The sequence below is a fragment of the Lactuca serriola genome, chromosome 1, assembly GCF_051521515.1.
Source record: "Lactuca serriola cultivar US96UC23 chromosome 1, Lser_US96UC23_V15, whole genome shotgun sequence".
Classification (NCBI taxonomy): Eukaryota; Viridiplantae; Streptophyta; class Magnoliopsida; order Asterales; family Asteraceae; genus Lactuca; species Lactuca serriola.
In genome coordinates, this window is record NC_136408.1 from 199,170,767 (window position 1) to 199,193,085 (window position 22,319).

Sequence of the window (22,319 nt, forward strand, 5' to 3'; positions counted from 1 at the left end):
TAGAAATTTCAATCTGTGTAAGATTAAGGAAAGTTAATGCAAGAAGGATGTTTCCAAGGAGTTGATCTCCTTTGGAATACTCTGTAATGATTGTTGCCAAGTCTTTGTGAGTTTGTGCATAATCGTTACAAGAGGATCAATGCATATAAGTTTAGAATCTAACAGATTTCAGTAAATGGCATGAATTTGGAATTCTTGCATTTGCAGTAAGGATTTGGAAGTGTGTAAAGAGAATCATTGAAGTTATGTTCAATTGATCTAGTTCACAAAGTAAAGGTCATAGACAAACATAGTATGCATACTTGGTGTGTGGCATGACTAGTTTTTAAGAAAACATAGTGTACATGCTTGGAGCATGGGACAACTATTGTTTTAAATTCAAGAATAAAGTTGATAGCTGAAACAGTATACAATGAATAATGTGTAATCATATGGTGATAAATAAAAGGTGTTTTATTTATATTCAAAGGGTTGATACCATATTGGATTCAATTATTATTGTGTTTCATTTTGCATGTTTTGACTTCCCGAATAAACTAGGTTATTCTTCCGGAATGACTACGTTATTCAAATCATCCACAGTCGGTCATATGTTGGAAGTAGATATGAATTAAGACTGTCATGGGTTGGCTTGTAGAGGTCTAAGGTGTTGGACAAAGGGCTACAACACTCATGAGTGCTCATAAGTTCTGAGTATTGGATTCAACCCGCGCTCATTGGAATCACTTCATGGATTTTATCACGAGTGAACATGAGACGATAATATCTTATATTCTTCAAACCTAGAGATATGAGTTGTTACTATGAGTTGATAGTACATTGATTGCACGAAAACGCATTTGGTAACTCGGTGCTATAAAACGTGCCTTTCTATATGATTCAGCAAGTAGTAGAACAAGCCATATGAGTCGAAGTTTATCCGTTCCCTTTACCTTCGGGATAAAAGCGATATCTGTGGGCCCCTTGATGATTTGATGATGACAAATGGAAGTGCTCGGCTGGGCCAGGACTGATTTGATTTGTTCAATTAGTCAGTCGTCATAAATCGAAAATCGGGAAACAACAAATGGACAGAGAGAATGATTATAATCCATGTCTCAGTCCATATGATATCTAGAATGGAGGAATATATGATCCCTTATCTAATGGACAAGTCATTGACAAAGGTCAGAGTTCATCTACAAGGTCAGAGTTCGACAGAAGCTTTTGAGAGCTACGATTGCCAGTTGGTTCCTGAAGTCATACGCAATAATAGTTTTAGACTTATCCAAGTGGGAGACTGTTGGATTAATGTCTAAGTCCATAACTATAATTGGTAAGACTTGACCCGACCCGGCATGGTCCATTTGGGTTGCATACCATCATGCACTTGGATAGACTATAATTAGAGAAATAAGACACTTATGGTTATTAATATATTATAAGTTCTAGTATATTAATAATAAGAATAATAAGATTATTTAATTAGTATTGATCAAGAATTAATCTAGGATTAATTAAGTGATCAAAAGAAGACTAATTAAATATATGGGTTGATTGTGTAAATCATCCATACTTGTATAGTGGGCTAATGCTCCATGGATAATCAAGTTGGGCTAAAACCCATAGGATGGTCCATGGATGCTCCATGGTGTATTTGTACCCATGGATCATGGAAATGAAAGGCCATGTCAATTAGGGTTTACATGGTGTAACCCTAACTATATAAGCATCTTATTCTTGACCAAAATCGGCCACTAGTGTGTGAAGTGAAAGGGCTAGCCGATTTCATGAGTTGTAGAATTCTCTCAAGTTATTCTAAGTGTTTTGGTGATTGTGATTCCATTTGAGGCTTCCACACTATTGGGGCTAGGTACTCAAGCTTCATGAAGACTTTCTACATCAAAGAGGTATGTATTATATCCTGTTACATTCATTGTTTTGTATGCTAGATTAGGATAATACCTTGGAAGTTCTTATTTGCATGTATAATAGAGAAAACATAGATCCAAGGTATTTAGGGTTGCATGTACACTTAGGAGTGTTAGAATGCTCAAAACCCAACAATGTCTTCATATGTAATTAGGACCATTGTGTGTGTCTAAAGTTTCCACTTGACACCTAGCAGTCCTACCTCTTCAGTTCATCCGTATCACCCACAACAAGTGAGTTTATACCCCTTAATCACTGTTTTAACTATTTTAAATGTTTTATGGGGGGGATACAAGTAGAATCATGCTACTTATTATATCAATCACATGTGATTAATAAGCAGCATTTAAATGATTTACTACTCATTAGCCATTTTACCAAACAGTTTCTTTCAAATGATTTTCATAAACATTTTATATGTTTTAAAACTCCTTATTACACTGTACATATTACTCTGTATGTTTTATTTCAAACTTATTTACAATTGTGTTTCAAACAAATGTTTCTTTATACTAAATTGTTTTATCAAACCCATGCCTTCAAACCGTTTTATAGATCGACATCAAGTCAATCTTTTCTTAACTAATAATTACGTTCAAAGGTTTTACAAAACTTATTTTATGCTTTTAATTTATAAATTGCATGCCTCTATATGTATAGTTATATAAGTAATGTTTAAAAGACTTGGGAAGGCTATCCACCTTGTTTCCTTTTCCTCGATTTGGATGTGGTCTGATTGGATATCGGGTACTCGTCCGAAGGTCGTTTAAATATTAGTTATATATCATGTGTACATATATAGTCATAAAAGGTCCTTCCAGTTCATCCAATGCCCTTGGGTAGCAAGGGTATACATCCATGTTCATACGTCCCAGTTAGATTACTAGTAAACTACCATATGGGTAGTTTTAGGAAGATACTAGAACATTACTAGAACGCGATATCATACAATGAGTCAGTTCATTCATGAGTCTATACTTGCTAGGTAGAGAGCACGTACATTACAGCTAGAACATTACTATACTTGCTAGGTAGAGAGCACGTACATTACAGCTAGAACATTACAGTACATTACTATACTTGCTAGGTAGAGAGTACCTACATTACAGCTAGAACATTACAGTACATTACTATACTTTCTAGGTAGAGAGCACGTACATTACAGCTAGAACAGTTCATTACATTACATATACATGAATACGTTAATTATTGTGATATGAATCGGAGCATGACTTAAATGTCATGGCCCGTGTTGTAGCCAGAGTCTCTTGAAGGGAGAGCGTGAGTTTACGTATAGATCTATACTGCATTGACTATCCTACACCTTGTTGCTAGCTACAGCCGGACCTGCAGGTCTGCGGGTGCCAAACGTCATTTCTTTTTACGACCATTCTTACGTCGTTGTTACCAGTCAATAGTATGGTGCAATTAATCACATGATGCCTTAATAATAAATCTGGTTTAAGGTAGTTAGTACATCAGTAGTTCTTATAGCGCTACATTTCAGTACTACATTAATTTTCCCTGTACATATATTTAGCGATCTTTTCACTTAATCTTTAAATGTAAAAACTATATTTTGTTAATGATAGTTACACTTGGGAAAATTACACACTTTTACAAGAAACGAACATATAGAATAGTTAAGTCTTGGTAGAAGACTACATTGAGAACAGTTAGGTCTTGGTAGAAGACTACATTGAGAACAGTTAGGTCTTGGTAGAAGACACCCTTATATAATAGTAGAAATCATAGGGATTTCTAGGGTTTTTCAAACGTTTACAATTGTTTTACAAACATTTTTACACTTACCGTTCATATACATTTTCCATACTTACAGTTCATATACATTTTCAATACTTACAATTCATATACATACAAATTCTTACATACAAATTAAGATACTAAAATACTTATGATCTCACCAGCTTCAAAGCTGATACTCGCTTTCAAAATTACTTGTATCCTCAGGTCATCATAGACAGGTACCGATGCAAGGTTTAGGGAAGATGGAGCTCGTTCAAGACTCATCTTTCATTTTGATTTATGCTTTAGTGTTTATCAAAATTTGACAGAACACACTTGTATAATAATTATATTATTAATGCAATGGATGATGTTGTTGCTTGTTTACTACTTTTCATTGTTGTGATACTGTACATGACGTCCTCCGCCCCAGAACATTTCCGTCGTTCATGGTTTTGGGGTGTGACATACCTGGACCTCAAGAAACTTTATTGGTGGCCAAACATGAAGGCAGAAATCGCTACCTATGTGGTCAAGTGCCTGACTTGCGCCAAGGTTAAGGTAGAATACCAGAAGCCCTCGAGTTTATTACAACAACAAAATATACCCGAGTGGAAGTGAGAGTGGATAACCATGGATTTCATAACCAAGTTGCCCAAGAAGACGGGTGGTCTCGAAACCATGTGGGTGATCGTTGATAGGTTAACCAAATCCGCGTACTTCCTACCAATAAAAGAGACCGACAAGATGGAAAAGCTAACCAGGACGTACATTAAAGAGATCGTACGATTACATGGTGTGCCAGTATCCATTATCTCCGACAGAGATAGTAGATTTACCTCACGGTTTTGGCAATCACTACAAAAGTCCTTGGGAACCAAACTCCACATGAGTACAGCGTACCATCCTCAAACTAACAGACAAAGCAAGAGAACCATTCAGACGTTGGAAGACATGTTGAGATCTTGTGTGATAGACGTTGGTAAAGCTTGGGATACCCATTTACCACTCATTAAATTCTCATACAATAACAACTATCACACAAGCATCAAAGCCACGCCATTCGAAGCTCTCTATGGATGTAAGTGCAGATCACCTCTGTGTTGGGCTGAAGTGGGTGACACACAGCTCGCAAGGGGGCAAGTTCCTAACAACATTCTCACCAACCTCGAGATCATACGAGAAACTACAAAGAAGATTGTTTAGATTCGTGAATGATTAAAGGCATCCCGGGATCGGCAAAAGAGCTATGAAGATAAGCGACGCAAACCCTTGGAATTCCAGGTTGGTGACCGCGTTCTATTAAAGGTCTCACCCTGGAAGGGAATGATACGTTTTTGAAAAACGTGGGAAACTAAATCCAAGGTACATCGGGTCATTTGAGATCCTTGCTAGGATAGGCCCGATGGCTTACAAACTTCAACTACCACAGAAACTCAGCAACATACACCCCACTTTCCACGTGTCCAATATGAAGAACTGTCTGTCTGATGAGACTCTTGTAATCCCACTCGATGAAATCGAGATTAATAAGAGTCTATGCTTCGTAGAGGAACCTGCGGAAATCATGGACCGAGAGATCAAGAGAACGAAACAAAGTCGTCTACCAATAGTGAAGATCCGCTGGAACGCCAAGCAAGCACCCGAATTCACTTGGGAACGAGAAGACCAAATGAAACAAAAGTACCCACATCTTTTCCCTAGTTCGTGAGTGCCCAATCTAGAACTAATTTAGGGATGAAATTCTCTCTAACGGGGGGATAATGTAACAATTGGTAGTTATGGGTCAACAAAAATCAATCAAGTCAATATAAGTCAAACAAGTCAAATGAAAGTCAAATAGCTAAAACATAAATCAATAAATTATACATTGCTTTTTAGGTTCTTGGTTAAATAGCTAGGACCAAAAACCTTTAAGGCCTAGGTGGCACAAGACCGAAATCACCCTTGATTTTGGTGGATTAAAAGGGGTTCTCGAATAAGGGACAAGGCTGAAATCAACATTGGTCGAGAACATGCAAGACCGAAATCTTAACCTTGGCCGAGAACAGGCGAGACCAAAATCTCTTTGGACCGAAAACACACTAGACCGAAGACTTGGAGTTCTTGGTTTCTCTTAGACCGAAATCAAAGTGATTTCGGTGAAGATAGGCCGAAATCACTAGATTAAAGCGGTGGTGCTCTTCCCAAGGTGATAAATTACACAACCCAATGTAAACATCACATCACTCTACACCTCATATATATATATATATATATATATATATATATATATATATATATATATATATATATATATATATATATATATATATATATATATATATGGCCGAGATCCCCATTGGTAATCTCTTTTCCATCTTCAAATCTCCTCATTTTCTCTCAAAGTTCATAAGAACATCTTCATATCTTCATACGAATTCCCAGAAACATCAATCATTCCCAAGAACTCCTTCAAACTTTTCCCAGGAAACCATTTATACAAGGTTGATTCTTAAGAATTTCTTGTAAGTTCTTTGTTAAAACTAATGGTTATACATTACCTTCCTTGTTAGTCATCTAATTTACACACATTATTATGTGTTAAAAACTATTAAGATTACAACCACTTTCAAGTGTTCTAACTTGAAGATTATCACCGTCACTTCATTACCCAGCCAAGAACATACTCAAAGTGAGTTCATACCCCTACATTTTTTGATATTTTCAATGTTTTAAGGGGGGATACAAGTAAAACACAAGAAAATTTGTGTTAAAAATACAAAATGGTTAAATATGTTTTGCTTGCCGTTTGTACAAATATGCTAAATTCATGAAATAGCTTCACTTTAAAACTTGTGAACTTTAAAAATAAAGTTTTGACTAAAAACGCAACACTACGAAAAACGAGTAATAATACGCTATGTAATTCTTACAAAATAATTATATAAAAATATATATAATTATTTCATTTCGTATTATTTTATCATGACAAAATGATATTGATACATACAAAGGATTCATCATTTCAACGAAACATTTTATAAACTATAATAGGTATAGTTTATGGGGTATTCACACTATTTTACCCTTCGGGACACAAAAATAATTATTTAAAAGAATAATTATTTTTACACTATATAACCACTATGGAAAGGTAATACATTTAATTACAAGAAAAAGGGATTTCATTACACTATGCTTAAACCGGTTAATACAGGATTGTGAGCAACTATCTTAATTGTACCTACCAGAGTACACACTAAAGTCCTGAATTATAACTAGAGTTTCTTGTAGGGAGAGCGTGACACTTGTGTATAGATCTATATAGGACTGATAATCCCACACCTAAACTGTTAGCTACAGTTAGACCGACAGGTCTGGGGTGACAAATGTCGTACCATTCTGACGCCTGAAGAACGTCGTGCAGGCCACTAGTCGTTAGCATGGTTATAATAAACACTCACAATAAGTATTAACAAGAAATTTGGTTTACGGGGCTAACTTACATTCAAATGGTTTTATTTAATAATAAAACTACATTACACTATTTTACAGTACAACTGGTAGTTCCAGATACATACATTGAAAGCGTTTTATACAGATACAACTTCCGTACACTATTTTCCAGTATAGTACAACTTACATTTCTAGAAACAGAGATTCAAATGGTTTCATAAAGATTAAAACTACATTATACTACTTTAGGGTATAACAATACTTATACATTTTCAGTCTTAGAGTTTTTAAGACTACAGTTCACTTTAAAAGATTTTCAGGATAAACACACTATCATTTTCAAGAATGAATGGCAGACTTTTATTATACAAAATGCTTATGAACTCACCAACTTAATTGTTGACACTTTTTCAAAACTACTTGTATTCTCAGGAAATCAGTAGACAAGTACCCACCAAAGTTTTGATGACGGATCGTAGTAGCGTCACGTCTTATATTTTGTCATATGTTTTGGAGTCAAACAAATAAACAATTATTCGAACTCAAATGTAAATTATATATTATCAATATTTTGGTTTTATTGCTTTGATCTCTATTATTCAATTGTTATGATACTGTACATGATGTCATCCGCCCTGGACGTTTCCGCCGTTCCGGTTCGGGGGTGTGACACCTTTTGCATGGACTAATTTTATAATAGAAAGCATGTATTCTATTTTATTTTTGCATTTTTGTATGGTTTCCTTTATAGTATACTGCATGAATTGTTATATGGTCCCAAAGAATGCAAGTTATATAGTCCATTAATTATATAATATCATGCATGAGTTGTTATATGGTCCGCAAACAAATTTTTAAGTAGCATGGTCCACATAACAATTCCAGGAGGGACAAGAAACAAGAGGCAATCTAATGCATAAAAAAGACACAAAGGACACTAGATCCCACAAGATAATATATTAATAACCAAAGTGAGTGCCATACATTACATAACAATTCCGACATAGAATATTTAAAAGCAAACATCCTAACATGTTTTTACTACATAATAAAAGAAACATCCCATACGGTTCCCATGCAAAAACTACATTAAGTTGATAGGTTTTTTTGAAGTGTTACCCTCTCCATTCTTTCCTATAACTTGGGTTGCCAAATTTTTCTTGATGATCCTTTCACTCTTTTTCCTCCTCTTACCCTAGGGGATTACAACATTCCCCCTCTCCCTTGTTACTTGTGTAGTCCCACTCTCTCTAATACCTTGTGTATCCCCACATTCCATTCTTGTCTTACTTCCACTTGCCACTTCTACAGTCCTTTTTCTTTATATTTTCACCCTATTAATGAAACATAACTAATAACAAATAAAAAATTCATAAATAAGAGTTTGTATATACCTTTTTTGTCTTAGTCCTATTAACCTTTCTACCATGTGTATCCCCACCATCCATTCTTGTCCTATTACCACTTGCCACTTCTACAGTTATTTTCTTTACATTTTCAGCCTTTTAAATGAAACATAATTAATAAAAATAAAAAATAATAAATAAGAGTTTTTATTTACCTTTGGTGCCTTAGTTCTGTTAACCTTAGTTGGTAACTTGTTTGGTCTTGACCTATCAACATTTGGACATATTTTCTTATTATGTCCTTCCATTTTGCACAAACTACATGATATCTTCTTACCCTTTCTTAGAAACTATATGCTTTCCACCCTTTTCACTCACATCTCTAACTCTTTTAGTTTTTTGCCTACTAGGCATCCTTCTATTCTTAGGGGGTAAAGGTGGAATGTAATTAGTTTCAGACCACATCTTGCTTCCATTCATTGGACAAATTTTGTACTGGTAGGTCTTCATATACATTGCTCTACAAAAATAAGGATCCACATATTTCTCCACATCTTTATTGAGGTAGCTAATGGCAGCCATAAAATGAACACACCCATAACCATTAAGTTGCCACATCCGGCATTGAAAATGTCCTCTTGTCTAAATCAACATCATATGAATCACTTCCTGACCTAGTCTCAAACTGGTTGAGTCCACTTGGCAATACCTCCCAAAACCTTTGATTAAGCTTTAACTCATTCAACCTCAGCCTTATTTAAGGTGAAACATCACTTGACCATCCATTAAGTTTTGTTGTGAATAGCTTGTTCATCATATACATTCTCAATTCTTCAAGCATTGTGATGATAGGTTTCCTCCTGGCTTAAACTATGACTGCATTGAAACTTTCACATCCTTCATTCTCCAAAGTAGAACAACATCTACCAACTTGATAGTAAGCTCTTGACCATGTTCTAGGGTCCTTTTATATAAAGTAGTTACTTTGCCTCTGGGCTCATAATCTCAATATCCTTCATTATTTCCTTAAAAGATTGTTTTGTTGTTGCATTACATGCATACCAAAACTTGTTAACAAACTATGCCCCTGAAATTTTTTACTGAAGTTAGCTACATTGTGCCTTGCACATTGCCTATGCTAAGCTTGTGGTAATAATTCATTAACAGCTTCCATAAGACCCTATACCAACATACTAGTAGTTAGAAATGAAATGGGGAATATACTTTATGAAAGAGAAATAATAAAATGTTTTGCTTACTTTGTGTTGGTCTAACATAAGAGTTAAACCTTGTCCCATACCAAGATTGAGATAATTACTTAACAATGACAAAAACCATTTATAGTTTTCCTTGTTTTCAACACATACCACTGCCCAGCAAATTGGGTATATTTGGTCCCTAGCATCTCTCCCCACACCAAAAAGCAACTTACCAGTAACATACCCTTTCAAGAAGCAACCATCAATTCCAAACACCTTCATGCACCCTTCTAACCACCCCTTCTTTACACCATTAAAACAAACATAATACTTACTAAAGTGATTAGTTCCATATGGCATTGTAACAACATCCATGCCGACTGTTGAACAAGGGTTGGATCTTCTAATTTCCTCTCCATAAGACCAAAGCTTAACATAATGCTCAATAACAACACCTTCAATAAGATTCATAACATACTATTTGGCCCATCTGCACTAGATAATACTGACTTCAACACCAAATTTCTTGATGACCTCCAATCTTAGCTGCATAATTGTCAGTTTTTGTCTATGCAAAATCTCCTTGGTGTAGTGGCTACCAATCCATCTGTAATTGACAATTGAACCCAGTTTGTAGTTCCTAGCACATCGATGCTCACTTTTTAAAGATTTGATTTGAAAATTGTGTTCTGTACTCATCCAACTTGCCCATAGCCTGAAAGTATAAGCCCCTTTACAACACAATACTAGAAGCCTCTTACTGTCATTCTTTTCGAACCATAGTTGATAGCCATTTTTAACAGCATAATTACATCCTCAAATCTCATGCCTAAAATTGGTTCTTGCTTCTTCCAGCGTACATGAGGATTAAAGATAGGATGTTCCTCAAGTACATCATTGTCCAATTCCTCACTATTATCTGTCTCTTCAATATTTTTCTCTTCCCCACCTTCCAGGCATAACTTGTTAAGAAACTCATTGTCCTTAGTCTTATTTAGCGGGGTATAGTATTCCCCATTGATTTCATCTTCCAAACCAACATCACACATATAGGCTGGTTCAGGATCAAGGATTCCTTGTGTAGTTTCTTTGTCACCCCTGGATCATTGAACCACTTTCATCACTTTCTTCATCGAACCAGTCCTCAAATCCTTCCCCAATATGATTTAAATACATGTCTATTGGCCGTTCAGGTGATTGATAAGCAACATTGATAAACACTTGATAATCCATTTCGTTAGTTATTACCCTAAGACCATTTGCCATAGTGAGATCACGTGCTGAGTAATAAAGTTTCTCAAAAGGTTCTCCATCAAACCTTTCTAGAAATTCACAATACCTATGTAAATCCATTTTAGAGAAATCATGATCATTAAACATGAACGTTTCACATCCAGTATATCTATGTGGGTGTTTTTGTAAAAACACTGTTATAGTGTAAATGTACTTTCAAGAAAATAGGGTTTGGGTTCACCATGAACTTTAACTAGAAAAGAATCAGATGAACTTTAACTACAAAAGAACCCTAGACGAGAGAAAACTTACATAAATGGGAGAGAAAAGCCCTAGAATCTTGAACACTTCAACACGATTTTGATAACCTACTGGAGTAAAGCCATTTTTTGAATAATTATATGAAGGCGTTGACATGTCATTGATGATATGTCATTTAATTGAAGAAATCTAAAATCTAAAGGTCACGTCACATTTAATTACCGGGTAACCGGCTTTAATGGTATAAACGACAAGTAATTTGTCACTTTAGTGAGGTAAGAGGTACGAAAATTAGTTGAAGGACCTTTTAAAACCAAATGGAAAACATCATTGTGCTTCATGCCAATATCCCTAAAAAAAATTCCCCTTTAAAAAAATACATAATTAAAGATTCTAAAAGTTCAGGGTCCATATTTGTACTTTGGGGATAAAAATCACCGTGGAATGGATGGAATCGTCGTTAGGAATTGTCCCTTCCAATGGGCGCAGAAACAAGAACCAAAGACCAAACCAAGATTCACAAGCCTCGGTTCATCCAACAACGAATTCTCACGATGCTTTAAGAACGAAATTTTGTTCGACACCAAAACATCGAAACACCTAATTGAGTTTGTTTGTTTCCCTGAAACCCCCAATTATTCCCTTCATTAAATGGATGAAAATCAGGACGACTCCATCCGGGATCACAAGCTCTGTGGTTACTTGTGCGTCGTCCTCTCGTTTCCCCAAACCACCACCCAGAATCAGACTATCGACAATGGCATTACCGAAACCCTAATTGTCAACACTCGCTGTAATATTTTTCGAGATGGAACTGATGTGGGTTTTCTGTCGTCAAACGGCATCGTACTATCGTTGATCAATTTAAACTCTATCAACTCTAGTTCGACCGACGGCGAAGTTACGGAAACACCCCAGAAGTCTAAGAGCGAAAGTGGTGGTGGATCAATGTCGGTATCGAGGAAGAAATTGAGCAAGATAGGGCTAGTGCATGGTAGCGTAAGTGTGATTCATCAACTTCACGCTTTGGTAAACAACAAGTGCTTGAAGATCACTTCAAGAGTGGTTCGAATTTCTCGGAAAAGGGAAGAAGGGGAGGTCAGGGTTGTGGTGCTGGTTGATGTTTATCTGCCAATTGCTTTGTGGTCTGGTTGGCAGTTTCCAAAATCAAGATCCACGGCGGCAGCACTTTTCCGCCATTTGAGGTTCGGATATATTCAGTTAATTGCTATCAAATCACTTGCTTATTAGTTTTAATAATCTCATCTCTCATGGTTAATTTACGTCTAGCAACCAGTCTATAAACCTTACATCTCAACTTCATTGAGAGTCTTCAATCACATACAACCCTGAATCTACTTGATTCTCAAATGATGTTTTCCTTCCATTTGGCTTCAACCCATACCAACCCTCATGTATAACATAAAATACTCATTCTAGCTCATGACATGACACATTTACCTCACTATTCATGATCCTCGTGTTATGTAATACACCTTGACTAATCATTAACATACATACATACTCAACGGTTTCTCTTTAGGGCATTGTACTTTGCTAAAGAGTCAATTTAGGAAATATATTGTCTTTTGGGTCCAACCCATTGTTTAAACACTCATCTTACATCAAACCATGCTACTCTAATAGCATTGACAAAAATTGCAATTTTTTTGTCCACCCAAAAAGATGGGACAAATATCTTGTCTTTTCAAAAGACATAAATGCCCTTCTCATCGTCAAAACCAAAACTAGCCCTAGAAAGCTTACACCAAGCCAGATTTGCATGCACATTTTTGTAATTATCATTTTAAAGTTCCAAACATTTTCACCATAAAACCTAACTTATTTCAAATCATTTCCTTACAGCTGTGATTGGGAAACAAGGCACACAATACTAGATTACAAAAAACTCGATCCCAACATCAACACCCAGATTTGGAACATTTCAGATTGCCATGTTCTTGGATGCAATCAACACTGCAACTCACCTGATACTTCCCGAAACAAACTATTCGAACTCCATGAAATCTTCAAAACTCTACCAAGCGTCTCATCGAAGGGCAATTTCGTCAATTCCAAAATAAACCCTTCAGACGATTTCCCCCCATCCGGTTTCCACCTCTTACCCGATGATGTTTTGATCAATATATTAACCTCCCTCAGCCCTCTCGAACTCCTCAAAATCTCCGCCACATGTCGCCACCTAAGACTACTCTCACAAACAATAATGCCATCAATGAAACTTAAACTATTTCCACATCAGCAGTCAGCAGTTGACTGGATGCTAAAACGGGAACGTGACCCTGAAACATTCCCGAATCCATTGTACATGAAATTAGAAACAGAAGATGGGTTTGCTTTTAATGTCAATTTGGTTTCTGGAGAGCTTGTAACAGGGCCCATTCCCATGATTAAAGATTTTCGTGGGGGTATGTTTTGTGATGAACCCGGGTTAGGAAAGACCATAACTGCCCTTTCTTTAATCTTGAAAACCCTAGGTACCCTAGCGGACCCCCCAGATGGGGTGGATGTAATCTGGTGTAAACAAAATGGTGATCAGAAATGTGGGTATTATGAGTTAGGTGGAAAAAAGATTGCTGCCCGGAGCACCCGAAGAGGGCTGACCGGACTGACCGTATCAGAAACCGTTACCCCTGATCCACCAAAGCTTATAAAATCCAACACACGAAGCTGGACAAAAGTTAAGAGGAATCTTTTTAACGAATACGAAGGACCATCTTACCCTTCTAGTGAGAGAAAGAGAAAACATGGTGGTGATGATGATGATGATGATGATCCACCGTATGTGATCTCAAGAAACATGAAAAAGAAACCAAAGAAGGAGAAGGAGAAGGGGAGAGGGGGTAGTTTTGAAGTAAATGAAACGTGGGTCCAGTGTGATTCATGTAGAAAATGGAGGAAGCTTTTCCAATCAAATATTACGGATTCTGCCACTGCATGGTTTTGTAGTATGAATGAAGACCCGTATCACAGAAGTTGTAATGTCCCAGAACAGTCATGGGACAACGGGCAGTCGGTCACCTACCTGCCCGGATTTTACACAAAAGGAACACCACAAGGAAAAGAAGAAAACGTTTCCTTCTTCACTAGTGTCCTTAAAGAACACTACCACTTAATCAACTTCGAAACCAAAAAAGCTTTAATTTGGTTAACAAAACTAACCGAAACCCACCTCACAAAAATGGAAACCACCGGATTAGTCCACCCGCTCACCGGGACCCGCGTGTTAACCACTGGAGAGCCCCGTGGGTTCCACAAAATCTTTCAAGCTTTCGGTTTAGTCAAACGCGTTGACCAAGGCACAATGAGGTGGCACTACCCGAGAAATTTAATCGACTTATCTTTCGATTTATCTGCCCTAAAAGTCGCCCTCAACGAGCCGCTTGACTCGGTCAGATTCTATTTATCCCGGGCAACTCTAATCGTGGTCCCCGCAAACCTCGTCGACCATTGGAGGACACAGATCGAGAAACACGTGAAACCCGGGCAGCTACGCGTTTTCATTTGGGCAGATCATAAAAAGCCATCGGTTCACAACGTGGCGTGGGATTACGACATTGTGATTACAACTTTCAGTCGTTTAAGTGCGGAATGGAGCCCTAAAAAAAGAAGCGTGTTGATATCGGTTCATTGGGCTCGAGTCATGTTCGACGAGGGTCACACCCTGGGCTCGAGCCTCAACCTAACCAACAAACTACAGTTATCGATATCATTGACCGCTTCAACTCGGTGGTTGTTGACCGGGACCCCGACTCCCAACACACCGAATAGTCAACTCTCGAGTCTTCAACCGATGTTGAAGTTTCTAAAGGAAGAAGCGTATGGTCAAGATCAAATGTCGTGGGAGTCCGGGATAGTTAGACCGTTTGAGGCGAAAATGGAGGAGGGGCGAAATCGTCTTTTGGAGGTGCTCGGGAGGTGTATGATTAGTGCAAGGAAGAAGGATTTGAGGATGATTCCTGAGTGTGTTAAGAAGGTGGTGTTTTTGAATTTTAGTGAGGAACATGCGAGGAGTTATAATGAGTTGGTGGTTACAGTTAGGAGGAATATTTTAATGGCGGATTGGAATGATCCGAGTCATGTGGAAAGTTTGTTGAATCCGAAGCAATGGAAGTTTAGGAGTAATTTGATTAGGAATGTGAGATTGTCTTGTTGTGTAGCTGGACATATAAAAGTAACGGATGCGGGTCAAGATATCCAGGAAACCATGGATATTTTGGTGGAAAATGGGCTTGATCCGGTTTCCGAGGAATATGCTTTTATTAGATATAATATTTTATATGGTGGAAGCTGTATGAGGTATGATAAAACAGAACAGAACAGGTTGTATTGCGTTTGATTTGCATTGGATTGGGATTCTGTGTTAATCGGACAAAAGTTGTATTTTTTTTTGGAAAGCTTCAGAAAAGTCCCTTTATTTTGGGAAAAGTTACACTTTAGTCCCAAATATTTTTTTTTGAAAAGAAAAGTCCTGATTATTTGATTTTACATGATAATGTCATTTCCTGTTAAAAGAAAAAAGGACTTTTTCGTTAATTTGAGCCAAAATGAAATAATCCGGACTTTTTATGTTCAAAAAAACAAATTTGGGACTTAACCGTAACTTTTCCGAAAATATTGGGACTTTTTTGACAATTTCCCTTCTTTTTGGTCCTATACAGAAGGGTGGGGCAGGTTCTCGCTCCTGATCTCTCGTCTGTGTAAAAAGACATAAATACCCCCGTGATTGAGAGAATAGTCCTACAAAGCTTGTTCAGTCTGACTTACATGGAACGGGACTGGAACAAACTGTAGGGCTGTTTTCGATGATGAGGGCATTTATGTCTTTTTGCATGGATAAGAAATCAAGAGCGAGTCCCGGTCCCATCTTTTTTGGATGGGACAAAAAAGTTGCAGAGTTTATTGCATTAACACGAGTTCCAACTTGTAATAAAACGGGCCCACTTTTATGGAGGTTTCTGAAGGTGATTTTTTTTTTTTTTTTTTGATTTACAGATGTGAAGAGTGGTGTCGCCTACCTGTGATAACGCCATGTAGGCATCTTTTGTGTTTGGATTGTGTGGCTTTAAACAGTGAAAAGTGTACGTTTCCAGGGTGTGACAATTTATATGAGATGCAAAGTCCTGAAACATTAGCGCGTCCAGAAAATCCTAATCCAAAGTGGCCAGTTCCAAAAGATCTCATTGAATTACAACCGTCGTATAAACAGGTTTCATTACATTACTTTGAAAATATTATTTTCTGCTTTAAAATTTCAATGCAAGAAATAGCACTGTACTTTCATTCACTTTTTTATTTGTTTTTATTATAGCATTGTACTTCCATTTCATTTCTTTACAAAATTGAATTTTGAAAAATCTACCCTTTTATTGTAATGTCATTCAGGTACAGAGTATTGGGCATGTTTGTTAAAGGGTTAATGTCATAAACGACCTTATATTTTATGTGTTTTCCGGATTAAACCTTGTTTTTTTAATTTTTTTCCCTAAAAACACCTTATATTTTTTCATTTTTCTGAAAAAACCCTCAACTTTGTCTTTTTTTCCGAAAAAAGACACTCAACCTTGTAACTGTTTCCAGATAAGCCCTCAACTTTTTAAGTGTTTCTCACATTTTACAAGTTTTTCGGGGACTGAAAGTGCCAGATTGGAAAAAAATGAAACAATGCAAGGGCTTTTTCAGAAAATAAATTAAAATGGAAAAAACACAAAATATAAGGTCTTTTATGAGATTAACCCTTTATTAAACTATAATAAGGAAAAGATTGAAAGTGCAATGCTATAATTAGGTAGATTTTCAAAGTAAAAGTGCCTTAATAAGAAAAATGGTATAATAGAAAGAAATTAAAGTAAGATATAATAAACAAGTGAATGGAAGTCTGTTGCTATTTGTTACACTTAGTCCTAAGAATAAAATTTAAAAAAAATATAATTCTATAATTACATATATTTTCCTATGTACATTGCTTTAATAAGAAAAAGTTTGAAGGAGAAGGCTGCAATAGAGAGAAATGGAAATTGAATAGAAGTAGAAATGTGGAATGATATATAATGTAGAAATTAATAAAAAGTATGTTGCTATGTTTTTTTTTTTTATTTTTTTATTTTGGGTTTAGGATGACTGGAATCCTGATTGGCAATCAACATCCAGCAGTAAAGTTTCGTATCTTGTGAAAAGATTAAAAGATTTACAGGAATCTAATAATAAAATAACAGAAAGTTGCATCAACGATGGAAAAGACGTTAATGCCCTTCTTTTGCCTTTTGGGAAAAGCATGACTTGTGCTAGATTTACCAACAGGGCTGTAGAGAAAGTGTTGATATTCTCTCAGTTTCTTGAGCATATACATGTAATCGAACAGCAGGTAATTAGTTCTTAATTATTATTATTATTATTTTGAGCACAAATGATGAGATATTTATCAACTCCTTTTTCAGTTGACAATTGCTGGCATTAAATTTGTGGGGATGTATAGTCCAATGCATTCTGTTAACAAGGTAAGATTTTTGTAGCTTATATAAACTGATAGCAATTTTTTTTTTTTTTTTTTTAATTGAAATTTGTAGTTTATAAAATGATGTAGGTGAAATCATTGGCTACTTTCCAGCATGATGAGGAATGTATGGCTCTTTTGATGGATGGAAGTGCAGCACTTGGTCTTGATCTTAGTTTTGTGACACATGTATTTTTAATGGAGCCCATTTGGGATAAAAGGTATAATTTATTTGTGATATATATAAATATAATTTATTATAAAATGGAATAATTTTATCATTTTGACAATTGACAGCATGGAGGAACAAGTAATTAGTCGAGCTCATAGAATGGGTGCTACACGCCCAATCCATGTAGAGACTTTGGCTATGCATGGCACCATTGAAGAACAGATGTTAAAATTCCTTCAGGTATACTTTTACTTTTTAAATATTTTTAATATATTTATATAACAATTTTATTATATTTGGTTGCAGGATACTGATGAGTGTAGAAAGTTGTTGAAGGAAGAGAATGTGCATGAGGGCCCACGAGCTAGACGTACATTGCATGATTTTGCTGAAAGTAATTATTTGGCCCAATTAAGTTTTGTGCGAAAAAACCCCAAAAATTAATTAAGGTATTATGCTTTTATATCTCTCATGTTTCCATTCATAATAATGTTCAAAATCATTTATTTGTGTATTATTTTTATATATAACGTATAGATTAAAGTTAAAAATATTTATTGTGTTTATAAAAGTTCACATAATATTGCCTTTCACGTAATATCAAAATGGAAGCATAACTTCAAGATGTTATTTCAAAAAATATATTTGAACTTATTTAATAAAGGAAAAATTGAAAGTACAGTTCATACGTACTCTTTTGCAGGACAAGATCAGCTGTAGAAGTGTAGATACACCTACTTGTGGGCCCGATTGGCTAACCCTAATTTTTGTGGTGGGTCTAGATTCTAGAAATTATGGGTTTTTGCATAGCAAGCTTCTAAGGTAAATTACCTTTTTGCCCTTTTCGTTTGTATTATTTTTTGGTTCATATGTTTGTCACTTTATCTTGTTACCAAAGGGCATTTTAGATAATACTTAATGGCTTGTAGAAGAGGATGTATGTGTAGGGTGAGGTGATACAATCTCAACATGTATTGTATTCATAAACAAAAGATTCCAATTTCTGAAAATTCTTTTTTTTTATTTCAGAGAAGTCAAACTGGACTAAAGACTAAAGTTATGGTCTAAGTGTCTCAAATTAAGAGAATCAGAAATTAAAAATTGTTAATTAAACAAGGTATATCAAGATAATAATTAATTATACTTATCATCAATAGCTAAGCATATTTGGATTCTTTATAATAATTTCATTCTTTAATTGTACATGATGTACTTGTTTCATTCTTGTTAATTTAATAATACGAAATCGTTGGTACATCTGGGAAATATGTTTACGGTATTTTTGTAAAGATAAAAAAAAAAAGTCACATCCCAAAATTTTGATATATAAATTCACCAACTACAATTGATTTACAAAGATAAATACAAAATGGTACAACACCCAATTCCCAAAAAAGTTGTAAAAAAAAAAACAAATAAATTCTTGGACGCAAAAATGTAAATGGTTAAGGGCAAGTGGAATAAACGTGATTTGGCTTTGCAAATTGCAATACCGGGATCGTAAGAGATCCATCCAGAAAATGACGTAATACTATGTTTTGGTTATAAAAAATACATCTTTTGTCAATGTAATTACTTTTTTTGGAAGTTATAAAATTTTTCAAATGTTATTCCACTAAAGTTTCATTATTTTAATATAACTTACGAATAACTTCCGTATTAAAATTTGTTTATGAAAAATATGAATTATTGGTAACAATTTCAATTTTTTTTTCTCAGTTTATCGGTTTCGTTGGTAACGTGGACGTCTAATCATTAAATAAAATTGAAAATCTTCATTAAAATCTTATTATTTTATGTTAATTTACAAATAAATTCCAAATTAAAATTTGTTTATGATTTGGCAATTTTCTTCTAGACCGTTCTCTCTCAGCATAAAGCATACAGTTGACTCACACCTGGCCTACAACGTACCATTGGCTTGCCCAGGTATCTTGACCAACAACACAAAGCAGGACCGTCTAAACCCACCATCTAATATGTCGACATATGTAACACACAAGCAATTAAGTAAACACATAAACACAGGTAGCTGTCTACAATAGTCTACCTGTCTAACAACTCACTACCGCATACCAGGCCTCATACAGTATACTACGCCACTACGAACAGATCTCCAAGGAATGCATAGATATATGTAACCAGAGGTGAGATAGACATTCTAACATGTGATCCCACTCTAGAGCCACAACCAAATAAGGAACATGCAAGAAAGCCTAAATCAAGAGTTTTCAGGCTATCCTGCATGACCATATACAACCCCTAGGGCACTCCGCTAGACGATCACCAACATATTAGTACTCTAACCAACATACAACTACTCTTATATCCTAACTAACATACAAGGATATACATCGTAATACATAGTATAGTGAGGAGACTCCCTCACAATCTAGCAAATAACAACGTAGCTCTCGCAAATATGAAAACTAGTTACTACCAGTCACCTAAAAAACAATCAGGGATCAATCCTTAAACTGCAGCCTAGGACCCTCAAATTGACCTAAAGTCAAACTTGGTCAAAAAGTCAACGGTCAAATTCAAAGTCAACAACCAAAAGTCTCACAGCCGGCCACCACATCGTAGCCAAGCTTCTGCAATTTTGTTATTGCCTCAAGACAAAACAGTCACAGAGACTGACTTTTCTCACGTCGTGAAGGCCAATTCTTCACGTCGTGGGGACTGTTTTGGCCTTCTTAATGCATTAATCTCTTAATCACCAAGGCAACTCATCCCTACTCTCTAGAAGGATTTCTCGCACCTAAAGCATCATAAAAGTCGGTGCTTTATGGACATGCATGTCCAATGTATGTCTCTTCTAATATAGGTAAAAAAAAACATGGAGGAAATGAACCCAAACTTGTGCATGAGACCAAAAACGGCATAAAACTCTAGATCTGGAACAGATAACCCCAAAGGACCTTAAGGATCCTTAAAGTTGCTAACTTTATGCAATCCACTCATCCAAACTAACAAGAACATGAAGAACAAGCCTTTAACCTACATCTAAAATATTTGAACACTAAAGATAGCAACTTGAGGACTTACAAAGGTCTAGGAGGTGTGCAACAAGATGATGAGGATGTTTTCTTGTTAGATAATACTACAAGAACACCTTCTTCTTATCCTTCAAAGTCACAACACACCTAAAAGCTTCAAAAAGGACTTAATAGAAGCTAGGGTTTCTTGGAGGGTGAAATGGAGGTGATGGAGGATGAGGGTATGCAAACCATAGCCTTCACTTCCCTTAAATGGGGCTCAAGGCCTAGAAAAATTAGGATTTTACATACAAGAGGTTGTTGCATCGTGACCAATCTATTGTTACATCATCACACTCAAATGAGATGTGCATACATGTAGTTGGCATGTCACGTCGTGGTTCTCCATTCACTATGCAGTAGCATAAGGTTTTTCCCAAAAACCTTACCTTTGACCCTGTTAAGCCCTCAACCGATCTATTCTGGAAAACGGGTGTTACACTTTCCCACCATTTTCCATGATTGTAGTGATCCTATCTATGATGATGAATGCGGAATATGAAATGATTTAGTGAATCATGTAAGAATTATGAATAGGAAGAACACAAGAGTAAATAAATTCGGGTTTAGCTCTCATTAGTCTAGAAAGAGTACAAGTGGGTTTGCAATATTTCTCTCTCTAAACTAACTCTCACAAAGTTCTTACATAAAATGAGTGGCACTCACTTCCTTATAAAGGAAAGACAACTCATTACACACATACAAAGGAGTAAGCACATATGACATCCAAGAGTGACTTTGCACCCTAACATTCTCCCCCTCAAAGTTAGGATTGGATGTCCCGGCTTCAATATCCAATGAGCCCACGTGATCAAAACCAACTCCCACTCGAAGTAATACCGGTATTCAAATCCGCAAATGAATACCCCAGAAGCTTTGAATACCCACTCTACATTCCCCCCTTGTTATAATCAACAAGTGATTATAAACCCACTAAGGTTGAGAAGCGCCCGATGAATAAACTTCACAAATCTCCCCCTCGATGTGTGCCAAAAATGAAACCGCGAAAAACTTGCATGAAAAAACAATCACGAAAAAGTCATGAGAAATTTCCAATTTTTGTGAAAATTTTCAACCTTTGGGTGAGAGTTGCAAGAATTTTGAAAATCCGGGTGAAAACTGTCAATATCATAATTATGTAGGACCCGTTGCGTCCAAAACAACCTAAGATGCCAAACTTTACCCCAATTACGAAACTGGGCATAAAGTGTCAATTCGCATTAACTGCAAGGACCTGATACATAAATTTCTCCAGTTTTTCAGAATTTTCAACCCAATTGCAAAACTGGGTAAATTCTGCCAAGTTTTCGAAACTTCAGGGATTCAAAATTAAACTCCTTCATTCTTCACAAAATTTATCCACATTTCGAATGTGGGTATGTTTTGCCACTTCTTACAAAGTTCAGGGATTCGAATCAACACAACTTGTTTCTTCTTCACTGTATTTGTCCAGTATCATCT

General features: G+C 36.0%; 1 protein-coding gene across 2 annotated transcripts; it reads left to right on the top strand.

Moving 5' to 3' along the window:
- The first annotated feature begins 11,577 nt into the window (after positions 1-11,577).
- LOC145102942 (SNF2 domain-containing protein / helicase domain-containing protein / F-box family protein) lies at positions 11,578-19,025 on the top strand. 2 transcript variants are annotated; one of them, XR_013706325.1, is made up of 10 exons: positions 11,578-12,339; positions 13,001-15,454; positions 16,151-16,364; positions 17,271-17,519; positions 17,593-17,652; positions 17,739-17,869; positions 17,946-18,060; positions 18,127-18,269; positions 18,524-18,642; positions 18,850-19,025. XR_013706325.1 is itself a non-coding variant. In XM_079040467.1 (9 exons), the coding sequence occupies exons 1-8, from the start codon at positions 11,786-11,788 to the stop codon at positions 18,262-18,264; spliced, it is 3,915 nt and encodes a 1,304-aa protein (XP_078896593.1). In that variant the 5' UTR covers positions 11,578-11,785; the 3' UTR covers positions 18,265-18,269; positions 18,524-18,843. The 2 variants fall into 2 exon arrangements, 1 of the variants encoding a protein (XP_078896593.1); XM_079040467.1 differs by lacking the exon at positions 18,850-19,025 and having other exon boundaries at positions 18,524-18,843.
- Positions 19,026-22,319: the final 3,294 nt, after the last annotated feature.